This window comes from Poeciliopsis prolifica, unplaced genomic scaffold (genome assembly GCF_027474105.1).
Source record: "Poeciliopsis prolifica strain line A6 unplaced genomic scaffold, Auburn_PproV2 SCAFFOLD003, whole genome shotgun sequence".
Taxonomy (NCBI): Eukaryota; Metazoa; Chordata; class Actinopteri; order Cyprinodontiformes; family Poeciliidae; genus Poeciliopsis; species Poeciliopsis prolifica.
The window spans coordinates 2493984-2506798 of NW_026562378.1; the positions used below are offsets into that span (position 1 = coordinate 2493984).

Below are 12815 nucleotides of genomic sequence, written 5' to 3' on the forward strand. Positions count from 1 at the left end.
TTGTCTATCACATCCTAACTGAATACTTTGAAGTTTGTGGTTTTAATGTGACAAAACAAAATAGTAAGAATACTTTAAAAGACAGTGTTATACTAGAAAAATGGCTTAAAATCCCATTAAATGGTTGCAAACTAGAACTAAAGCATAAAAACTTGCACTTGTAGAAAACTGAAATAGTCTAGAACACAGGTGTCAAACTCAAGGCACGGGGGCCAAATCTGGCCCGCCGTAGCTTTTTATGAGGCTCTCCAGACTCCAAATTACATCAATACGTGTTTCTGGATTTTCACAAATTCACACAAAAACAAATTTCCTCTTTTTGTTCTGATTTTACTGCAAATTTTCTCAAAATTGGTCAAAAACATTGAATCTGTAACTGATATGGTGAGTGTTAAAGAGTCACATTTAACATCATGCATCAGCACCAATATTGTAAAAATTCCTTACAAACATTTCTAAATATTCAGCAAAAAATAAAAAACAAACAAACAAAGAAAACACTAAAACAATCACAAAATCTTGTCGGAACAGCTATTTATTGGTATTTTAACAGCTTAATTGGTTTTATCAATATATTCTGGCACAACAGGCCCTTTAAGAACATTCAGATTTTAGATGAGTCCCAAAATGAAAATGAGTTTCACGCCTCTGGTCAAGAAAGTGAGTAAAATAAAAAGAAAATCTTGAATTTACCCAAAGGATGCAGACTTCCATTTCAGGCAGGGGTAACTTGTTCTACATAGGGGGTCAAAGACGTTCTGGTGGATCTCAAAGACCCGCGCAGGCAATGAGGCATGTCGTCTGCAACAGAAAGAGAGCAAAACATAAGAAAACAGCAAAATCTGTCAGAATGTAACCTGACATTCTAGTTACATTCTGGTCCAGCAGGAGCCACAAGGAGGTCGATCCTGAGGAGGGCAGTGCGCTGACTCCCACTCAGCAGAGAAAAATTACTTCAATCTGCTGCCTGCAGCATTTTAACAGCTTCAAATCATGAGTGGGGGCTTTCATATGTGCATTATCACAACACGTTGAGTCAGCCAGGATGGTCAACGCAATCAGGAACTAGCAAGCAGTAAGAGAGAGAAAGAGAGAGAGAGAAGTGGAGCAGGAAGATGAGAAACCGTCAGAATGTATCACTGTGATACAGAGATCTTTCCTGACCAGCAGTCATCTAAATTTTAAGAAAATAGGACATTTTTGATAATTTTTCAAACCAGTTGTAGAGTTACAAATACCCTGGGCTGTATTAGTAACCATTGAAGAAGTTCCAAATAAGTCAGCAACCAACACACAGAATACATGTTGGTTGCTGACATACATGCAATTCCTGAGACTTGTCTGCAAGGTAATATCAAATATTCTGCCAGGCTGTTTACAGAACAAGTAGGACTGCAATGGCTTTGAAACTACAATGCTCCTTTCAATGGTCAGAAAACCGTCACTGTAACCCCTTCCTTTGGTAAAACGGAGGACAAAAACTAGAAAGCAAGATACTAGTCATAGACCCTGCATCAGGCAGACCGAGGAGTTCCAGATCTGAAACTTGCACTGGATAAGCAAGTTTCTTTTGAACGATTAAATTTTTTTTAGGGGTTTTGATCAGATAAAGTCAAACATTAATCCACAATAAAGCAGTGGTTTCCACAGTCATGCTGACAGGATACAACTAACCAATGGTGCTTTATACAAAACCATCCATTTCTGTCTGTTATTGGCTGGAAGAGCGGAAGATCTTTCATCGGCATCAGTTGTTTAGAATAGGACGTAACTATTTATGGAGGAAAAGCTGCTCATCAGTGAGATAAAGTCAAAGATTCTTGGATCTAATCACACCTTAGAGCACCATGTCGTGGAACTGGTGTTGCAGAAGGGCTTTGGGATCAGCTCAGCCGCTCTGCTGTGCACCACTGCTTATCCTCCAGAGGCAGATCAACAAAGATAAGACACACAAACCTTTCAAACATGCCAGTATGATCTCAGCTTCAGTTTGCATGGCGCACGAAGCGACGGGCAAAGAAAGGAAACTCCCGGACACCAAAGATGACTTGAGTTTTGCAGAACAAGCATACAAAAATCACAGGGAGCCAAGGAAGAAACACAAACAAAAAATATATGATTTTAAATAAAAATAACAAAAATCCATGGGGAAGAAACCAGCGGGGAGATACAGGAGTGACAGGAGGAACCAGCAAGGGGTGACAGAGAAAGAGGTGCTCAAGTACTGGGATGTTGACAGTCAAGTACTAATTGGTTTCAGGTGTGAGGGGAGAGAGCAAGTGGCTCAGGGGGCGACGAGATGAATCTAACAGTAAAGCTAACATAATAAAACTAGAGTAACTTAAAAATAACTAGACACAAAAAATAAACGTAATAAACTAGAATCAATAAGAAAGGACAGAACTAATGAAAATAAAACAAAAAAAACAGCAATAACAAACATTAGTAGAAGGGTGACTAGCACAAGGAGCACAAAGACATTACTGGATAAAAACAAGAACAAGGTGATCTAACCAAAATAAGAAACACACACAAAATTATAATGGAACCAAAACCACAAAACAAAGATCCTAACACTACTGCATGCCAAAGATCTACAACTAATTGTACGGTAATTTATCTTTTTCAGTGGCATATCTTGCAACAGATGTTGCTGCCATGTCTCTTGATGCCTGAGCAACAAGGGATCATGGCATTCTTCATAATCTGTTTCCTGATTTTCTTCAGGAAAGCCAGACGTAGCCAACAGCTGCTGATGACAGGTTTTATCAAGTATTGGACTGGGGTCAAATCAGGACATCCTCCAGCAGCAGTGCAGTTGATGACAACTTAAACAGTTTGACCACAGGTATTAAAATCTGATCATGATTAAGGCATTAAAAAAGAAAACGAAAAAAAAAAACATCCTTTTGGACACTGAAACCATTTATTTTCTAAATATTTTCTAAGCTGGATTCATCTGAGAGCTTTACAATTCTGCGGGAAGTAAATGAGAAAATATTTGTTTGTTCTTTCGCTGCCAAAATGACATGATTGCAGCTGCAACCACACAGGCTAACCTCTATAACCTCTGGGCAAAAATATGGATGTGGGAAGCATTTTATCTGCCCTCCCACACACACAGCTTAAAAAAAAAAAAAACAGCAATAACAAACATCAGCAGAAGAGTGACTAGCACAGGGAGCACAAAGACATTACTGGATAAAAACTGTACAAGTATCATTTGAGATGATGAATATTAAGAGAATATTTAAAAAACTACTTAATAAGACAGACCAAAACATAAAATGAGTGAAAATAATTCACATAAATATCACAATTACAAAATAAAATTAGGCAAAAGAAACATTTTTCCAGATAACCTTTTTTTAAAAATAAACTTTAACAAAAACTGCAGCTGTGTGTGTCTGTGTGGTGAATTTTTTTGGTTGAAACACGTTTGTTCTTCATTCATTGGGTAGAGAATCCAGAAATGTTGCTCAAGTAGGAGCAGAGATAATTCGTAATAAAATTACTCAAATGAGTACATCGTAGCAAAAATACTCCTAAAAGTACATTTTAGTTACTCAAGTAAATGTAACTGAGTAAACGTAACTAGTTATTCTTATTATATTATGTCTTAAAAATCAACTTTTCAAGTTTATGAAGTTAAAACTCTTTCATGCACTTTGCTTTCTTAACTGGCTAGAAATCATTGCAGCATTCAATAGTAAAAGTCATTTTAGCAGGATTTGGTTTGATATTAACATAGCTGAAGCGTTACATAACCATAACCTTGGTGCCACCATAATCCCCTCCCTTAGACAGCGAGGGCCTAAATCTAGACCAGTGTCCTGTGCTTATAAGTTCATGGCGGTTCAGGCTGGTGACAGCAGTCGCTCTGCCCTGCACGGATTAAAAACACAACACAGAACAGCGAACGCTTCAACAGCCCGGGCAGCACATCTGTGAGCAGATGTCAAAGATTCCAGGAAGTAGATGTCCCGGCTCTCCGTCCTGACGTTAGCAGAGGTTCCGGTGACGTGCCTCGTTGGTCCTTCATATCCTGCCTCAATCCGGATGATGATGGATTATGAGCACAAGCAGGTCGGCGGTGGCAGCAGGCCAAGAAAATGAAACCAAAAACATTCCTGTTGCACAATCCTGCTGCAATTTATAATCCTAAGAACCACTAAGCGTGGCAAATGGGGAAAGCTTTGGCGCTGCTCTGTGCATCTTAATAGAAGAGCAGGATTTGTTATATTACAGCTATTTTTATTTTTTAGTTTTTTTAAAGGTCCTTGTACTCAACTCGTTCAAATTTCTCACACTTCAGGAACAAATTTTATGTTCCTGAAAAAGTTCAGGAACACTTTTTTCTGAATTTTTCAGGAAACAGTGGAAATCCAGGTGGTACCAAGTATCACATCACTATAAAGTATAAATTACAAATAAAAAAAAAACTTTTTTTAAACGGAATCATCAAAATGAACAAAGATAACATTAAATGTTTGTCTGTAAATTTATATAACTGCATTAGTACAGAATATTAGGTAATCAGAAATAGTAACTGGGATGACATTCTTATTTATGCACTCGCATTAATTGTCTATAATAGCTGTTTTTCTGCTTGCGGGGAAAACGTTCTGCCTGATCATATTTAATATTTTGTTCTACAGTATGTTTATTTCACTTAGTCTCCTCATGCTGAGAATCCCATCCTGAGTCCTGCCTAATTTAGGACAACTGCATCCTTCGGACATAAAGTTGTTAAGTTTCACCATTTGGTTATGCATCAGTTTCATCTAAGAATGAATCGACAGAAAGTAAATGGCATCCTTTACACAGCAGAAAAAGTCCTGACCCCATCATATTCAGTCCAGCCCAATCTCAGCATGGTTGCACCGGAGCAACAGTGAGGGAGATGAGTCACAGCGATTTGGTAGCCATAAAATTATTCTTTTTTTTTTTTTTACAGTAACGTTTTATTTGTCAGGAGCTTGTCGCCGGCACGCGGCTCTCATTATCCGGATAATGAGAATCTCTTCACCTACAAAGGAGCTGGGAAAGAGCTCTGCACTCCAGGTTTTTGGGAGAGATAAAGACGCAGCTGGGTAAAGGCAGCACGGCGGAAGTGACAAACAGGAGCAGATGAAGCTGCAGATGTTTGATAGAATCGAGGCTTTTGTCGCTGGCTATTTTAGAAAGCGCAAATTACAAATCCTTAAATGATGAAAACAAGCGTTCTTATGACAGTTGCTTCTTAGCATCTGACGGAGGAATTTTTAGAAAGTCTATAAATGCCTTTCCCCAGGCGACGCTTCGTTGATCATACCGGAACATGAACTGACACCGGCTGGTAAACCTTGAGCAGATTCAGAGATAAGAAGGATCTTGAATGCATTTTCATATTGTTCAGGTCAACATTCTGCCTAATTAGTTTGCAAAGGATCATGTTCTATGAGGCATTCGTGATGCAACCTGGCAGTGACTCAGAGTTCCTCCCAAACAGCAGCATAAACAGCAGCTACACGACCTTACACTCATGCAAATTAAAGCTTATTAGCCTATCTGCTATTTGATGGTTGTAACATTTTTTTTGCATTGTAATTTTTAACTGATGGATTTGATGAAGTTCACAGTTAAATCATTTATTGATTGAACTCTAAATAATTGAAACCAGGTACAATAATTGTCATCTCCTGGCTTATTTTTGGGTTTGTTTATTCTGTATTGGGGAATAAACAAGATCAGTCATAGCTGTTTTACTTTAATTCAGCCCTTCATAGTTTACTGTTAATTTCTTGTGTCTACTTATTTCTTAGAACTCCAGTTTAGTTTCTTAGATTCAGACATTCTGATAGATTTGTTCGTTTTTTGTTCGACTCTGGCTCCCTTGTTCCCTGTGGTTTTTGTCATTTTTTTAACTGAAATTTTCTTCATCCACAAGCAGCCTCTACCTCTCTCAGTTTGGGTCCACAAATCAACCACCATGCAACATGATAATAGTAGCTACTTTCTCCTTGGCCACTATGTGGAACAATATTATGTACACTTCAACTGTGAGAGACAAAATCCAGATAATCACAAACATGCATTAAAGAATCAATGTTTTTGATGCGGGAATAACATTATAACATGATGGAAATCTAAAAAAATATATATTTTACGTTACACCCCCTTCCCTTTTAAATTTACTTGCAAAGATCCGATAACATTTATCCATTTTTATTACAATATGTGGACACTCAGGCTGCACTCTTAATGATTCACTCAACTCGGCATGCCAAATGCTCAAAGTAGCTTCAACTGATGGCGGCTCAACTTACTTTCTGTAAAGTTCAGATAAACATTATTTGACTAGTTTACTGTTGGGCATTAAACTCTCCATTCTCAGATTGTGAAACAAAAACTTAGACAAGACAGAGACGCAATACATCTTACGCATTTCATCCCCTTACACGCACACACGCACCCCCCCCCACCCCTCCAAACACACACACACACACACTATTCAAAACAGCAGCACAACATGATAGCAGTCTAAAAGGCCATGTTGAATATATGCCAACATTAACAGATAAGATGACCTGTTCAACAGCTTAATGTCTTAGCTCGGAGTTGAACCAATGAAACGTGGGATTTATTGTCTCTCACCGTGTGTGTGCGTGCGTGGTGTGTGTATGAAAAATGGCTGAGTTCTGAATGTACATTTAATGGGGGAAAAGGGCTGGAGGGAAAACAAGTGACAGAGATTTCAGTAAATCCAGCAGGCACATTTTAAATCCATCCATCATACGATTGCAACCTACATGTAAATCGGCATACAACTTCTGCCCAAACTGACGAGGCAAGCGGGAGCAAATTACACCTCCGAGGCATCCCATTATGATCCACCATGATAACAGACGAGCAGCAGTCAAGTCCCGGAGCTGGCAGAGGAATGGATTCTCCTCGGCGATAGATCGACTTTATTTATGCACCTGATAAAATTTCAGAGGGAAAAAATTATCTGCTCTCAAACTAGCAGAGCCAAAAAGAGAAAGAGCATATCAATGCATACAGTTCTGTACAGTGGAGGCGAAATGCTGCAATCATAAGCAGAGGAGAAATCAGTGGTGAGCTAAATCAAAAACGGCAAAAATACAACACATCCTAGAGATGCATTTCTACACAGACAATTCCAGGATTATATCTTTTTGAGAACATTTTTAAATATTAGTGGGAATATGATAGGCTTCCCTACAGTTCTGTGCTTGTTATACTTTTATCAGATAACACATATAAAATCTCTGATGATATGTTCTCTAGAAATTGATTAGAAATGTTTTTTTAGTAATGAACAGGGGGGGAGGGGCGTCGTAAAATGTTTCGATTTCAGAACAGTAACACATTTAATAGGAAACAAGTGAATTATTAGTTCACACAGATTACACAACTAAATGATGAAAATCAGTTAAGTGAGATATTTATATTCAGAATTTATTGACTTGAACTAGTTTCATTTGAAACAGGAAACAGAACTGTGAGACGTCTTGTTTTAAGCATTAGGTTGTTTCTGTAGTTTGTTTCTCATTTTTCTGTTTTTCCTCCGAATGCCAGCATCTCCGGGATCATTTTGTTTTTTTGAAGCTCCTTCCTCTACATGAGGTTCACATTCAGAGCAGAGAAAAACAAGATTGTGATGTGATTTCCCCAGAGGAGGCTTTGGTTTGGAGGTATACGCATCCTTGACATTAGCATAAAACAAATCCAAAGTCTTGTTTTCTCTGGAGGAGCCGCTGACAAACTGGTGAAACATCGGCACTGCGTTTAAAATCACCAGACATTCGCCACAAAGGCATCGTGGTGTGTGGTGTCGGTATTCTAGCAACAACGGAACTGAGGACATCTCATGCATTGTGTCAAACTCGAGGCTCGGGAGCCAAATTTGGCCCTCTGCAAGATCTTTATGTGGCCCTTTAGACTCGAAATTATGTCAGTAAGTCACTATGGTTTTCACAAATCTGCAAAATCCACCAAATCCCCATCATTTTTCTGATTCTCTAACTTTTTGTTTCGGCCAAAAACATTGGGTCTGCCTCAGCCTTCTTTGACGTCAAGTTATAGTCTGATGCAGCACTGAACAAAAAGTCACATTTAACATCATACATTAGCTCAAATATCATAAAAATGTCTTACAAATATTGCTAAATTAGCTCCACAAAATCTGTGATTTTGATGATAAAAACCACAAGAACTGTCATGAAATCCTGGATAGATTGATCAGTGTGGAAAGATGTTTGAATAAATAATTATCTGATTTTAAGAAATACTTGTATACTATACTTAAATGTTTAAGTTAGCTATTTATTGATATTTTGACAGTTTAACGGGTTTTATATTAGGCCTACATACTGGCACAACTCTTGCCCTTTATTAACATTCAGATCTTGGATTTAGCCAAAAATTTAAATTTGTCCGGCACCCCTGCATTATGGACACAAGCTGAGGGTGTAAGGTAACCAGCTGCGAAAATAACACTGGCAAACTCTTTTTGTAAATAATATGGACAGAAACTTACTGCCAAGAGTTCAAGGTCTGGACTGCAGAGTATGTTGTGGATGACACCATCTGTCCTCCACAAGCGCTGCTAATCCACCTCGTTTTCTTTTCCCTCTCCTATTTAAATCTCTCATCTGCTGGTATTGACCCTTTGCAACTACACAACACTTGATCCCTTGAGGTGACTTGATTGACGATGGACGAGAGGGACAGGAGAATTGAACGGAGGGACTGAAATTGTTTTTCCAAGTCATTTTGTTCGTTGCTTCGAATTGTTTGAGTGAAGATAGTTTGTCTGTTAATGTAACACACTTGGGGTGGGCTCATAGACAGTAGTATTTACAAAATTTGGAAATAGCTGGCTTAGAAACCGACCCATACATCCTACTTCCTGATGTGTTGATCAAATGACCAACTTTGCCCGAATTCACACCACATTGTTTATGTTACCATGTCATAAACGATGTTTCCCCTCACACCGGAGCAGGCTTAAAAACGTACAAAAGACGAGATGCTAGCCAGTTTTTTTCCATACATGCTAGGCTACATGATGATGGAGCATTTTCTCCCTCGTTACTAATGGTTTGACGTGTTCTTTGCACCATAACGCAAAGTCTGATATATTTCTAATCATGCTTACTTACAAAGTAAATGAACATTAATCTTCTTAACTTGTAAAATTTGTCACTGCAAAGTCATGATTACAACAATATCTGACGGTCTGTGAGTTGATATCCATCACCATCGTATCTTTCCTCATTGAAAGTTATATAAAAAAATGACAAGCTTGGTTTCTATCCTCATCTGTTTGTGGAGCTTACAGCACAGCATCGTATGACTAAAGTAAACTCAACTAAATAGAAGCGATGTCAGGTTACAGATGTCTGACTTTTGACATCCTTCAAAGGCGCACATTGGGTGTTTTGACGTCCGTCATGGCGGCGCGGGCAGAGTTCTGAAGAGCATGATGTCAAAAGGGTTTATAGTCGGGGAGCCTGCCATGGAGACGTTGGAGTCGGGGACGTAATCTTGTCTCAGTAAAACACATTACGATGTATTCCACTGAGTTCCACTGTATTCCCCCGGTCTTTTGGGACCGGGGAAATGCATTCCCCCGGTCCCAAAAGAGACATAAAATAAAAATAAAATAAATCATAAGAAAAATTTTCCTCCAGAAAGGCGGAAATGAAAGTTTGAAAAAGAAAATCTCAATGAAAGTACAGAGCTACTTCAAAGTGCTGCCAACCCTGAGAGGCGCGATTCTGCCGAGGGAGCAGAGAGCACAGGAAACGGAGCCTAGTCGATGAGTGTGCTGAAAACCATTTGATTGAACTGCCTCGTTGGACGACCTACATGGTCACAAACACGATCCGTGACACCGTACAGAAATTTGAGATGGACTTTCCGCAACAATCCAGGAGGAATCGAACACAATTTTTACCCCGCAGGTGCTCAGGGCCGCATGTTCCCATCCCTCTCTTGCCTCCACTTATTTTTAGACCCAACAAACGATGAGCCGGCACATATGATAATGACGTCACACTCCAAAATAGCCTGGTAAAAAAACTGAGCACAAACAGCTTACTGCTGCGCATTCACTTTCTTGAAGAAAGCGACATCTTTGAAGGGCTGAATTTTAAGCAGCAGCTGCGTCGCTGCTGGTAAAGTAAGAGGTAGCGCTGGAATTGGTGAGCTGCAACTCATTTGCTACACTTTTGCTTTCAGAGGCAGGAGAGGATGGAAAGTGCAGATAGGAGAGGCATGAGCAAACAGGAGATAATATCAGCTTGGAAAATGTCAAAAATGTTATCATATTGTTTATTTCATAACATCGTCCTCGTAGTATGTAGCTGTAGTCAGGTTTGTGGTTATCCTGCAGTGTTTTCCAGGAGCGTAGATGTGTTTTGTTGTTTCAGACCATCATTGATGATTTCCCCCTTGGAGACTTTCATAGGAGAGTTATACCCAAAAAAAAAAAATTATTATAATCTGAATTGCTCTTAATCAGAAACCCTGGATGACCTGGCTGTCAACATGGCCTGAGGGCTGACGTCATCATTTCAGATCAAACAATCACTGTAGCTAACTTTGACATAAAGCTAAGTTTAAACACGCTGAATGAAATAGTGTTGATCAACTCATGAGGAAACCCACCTTCTATTTTTAACTAGCATTGGCTTTTTAGCTAATTTCAACTTATCCATTGCTGTTAAAGTTATTGCGTGTTTCTGCATTTTAATAAAATGTGATAAATTGAGCTAAATTGGACACAGTGAACAGAATACTCAATGTTCATCAACTAGCTTGTGAAAATCCTCCGTTTCACTGACAGCATTTTTGGCAAGCATTGGTTTAATTCCCCCTTAGCCGTCACCACACCCCACAGAGCGCTTTATAGTTATTATGTATTCTTAGATTTTAATCAAATATGATATAAAGCTAAATTGCACACACTGAAAGGGAAAAGTAGTTGGTGGGAATCAACTAGCTTGCGAAACCCCACGTCCTCTGGGTAGCATTTTAGCTCATTAGCTTTCAAGCTAATTTCACCTTATCTAGACAGAGTACTTTAAAGTTATGTTTTCATGTACTTTTGGATTTTAATTAAATATGTCATAAAGTGACACACACCCATTGGCATATGATTTAAAAACACTTTTGCCCATTTCTCCAGCACATCTGAATCAAATGAACTACTTCTGGACAGAGAAGTCATTCGCCAGCTGAATGACTTCGTCCCTGAGTCAGAGCGACCAGAGTCAGCAGATTCTTTCCTCTAGTTGTGTCAAAACATGACACAACTAAAGTAGCCGTGGTTATTTTTGTGACACGGCAGCAACAGAAACTTGCCGAGTTCTCTCCCTCCCCGCTTCCATGAAAAGAAACAAGGTCACAGTGAGGGGAACGGTGATCTGGTGCACTTTGCGCTCCCGCCGTTTAACGCTGTGCTGTGCGCCCATTACGCAATCCATGGCTCCAGCTTCCATCCGCTGGAATAATCCCTCGCACAGCGCGAAAGGCACAAACAAGCAGCTGAGCAAAAAAAAAAAAAAAAAAGTACCGAAATGCTGCACACAATCAGTGCTCTACAGCCACACGACACAAAGGATGGAGTTTAGTACTTTGACGGCGCCCTGCTCGCCAGCGCTACGCCGCACGCAACTTACTTTTCCTGCGCGACGTTCTCCTCGATGCCCTCCAGCGTGCAGTGGTTCTCCTGAGCGAGCCCGCAGGTGGCCAGGTGCCTCCGGTGCTGATCCTTGAGACAGGCGTTTTCCTTGCACAGATCGGTCACCTGGAGCTCCAGCTCCTCGATCCGGATCCTCTGCTTCTCCAGCAGACCCTGCTGGGTCCCGATGATGTTATTCAGCTCCTGTAGGTACTCCGCCGCCTTGCTCGGGTTCTCCGTCGGATGCTCCATCTCGGCGGAGATCCGCTGTCCGTCCATGAAGGCGGCTTCCACGCGAGCAGAAAACACACACACGCCCTCCCCTCCCCGCCTCTCCAGCTTCCTCTCGGGCTCAGCGGGAGTGAGTCGGAGCGAGGTCCGGTCCGCTCATCCCGCTCCGCTCCGACATTGTCTGCCGCGCTGCGGCGGCGGGCAGCAGCGGTTCTGGGGGAACTTGGCCCGGTTTCGGTGCGCAGGTGTATGGCGAGCGAGGTGCTGCAACCATCCTCCAACCCCGCCGCCCCGCGCACCAGAGGAGCCGTTTAACCCTTGCGGCTCCGCCGGCTTAGCGCTGCGCCGACACGTTCAGAGGCTCTCCCCTCGCTGCTCAGCGGGAAGCACGCGCGCACGCCGGGCCGGCTGCAGTCCACGGCACGTGCACCTGTTTCAACAGGTGGACAAAGTTTCCGTCTGAACGACCCGATTCAGCTGCGCGCCCGCAGACAGCGGCTACAAGCGCTTCTATTCACCATACGACAGCATTCAGCTTCTATGCGCCACAAATCTCGAATAAACTTCCAGAAAACCGCAAAACAGCTGAAACACTGAGATCCTTCACACCCAGCGCTACTGAGCTAAATATTTAGCTTGCTAATTATTCGACAATAAATAAAATAAGAAATATTTGATTAACAATTTGAAATATCTAGCTAAGTATTTTGTTTTCAAACTAAATATTAAGCTTCCTATATTTTTTATTTTTTTTTTGCGCAAGCTAAATATTTATTAGACCAATTGTTAGGGTGTGAATTAAATATATAATTTGTGACATTTTGAAAAAAGTATGAATAACAAAGTGAAAACATGACTTTGAAAAATGAATATCCGTTTCTACTTTGTTTTT

General features: G+C 40.5%; 1 protein-coding gene across 2 annotated transcripts in view; it reads right to left on the reverse strand.

Annotated features, from left to right (window-relative positions):
* Nucleotides 1-12462, reverse strand: part of iqsec1b (IQ motif and Sec7 domain ArfGEF 1b) — an 87374-nt gene extending 74912 nt beyond the window's left edge. For both annotated transcript variants that reach the window (XM_055027065.1, XM_055027067.1), the window contains exons 1-2: nt 11691-12462; nt 694-801 (exon numbers count right to left, since the gene is read on the reverse strand). In XM_055027065.1, the coding sequence (XP_054883040.1) occupies nt 694-801; nt 11691-11971 (389 nt within the window). In that variant the 5' untranslated portion in view covers nt 11972-12462. The remainder of the gene's footprint in view (nt 1-693; nt 802-11690) is intronic.
* Between the last annotated feature and the right edge of the window lie 353 nt (nt 12463-12815).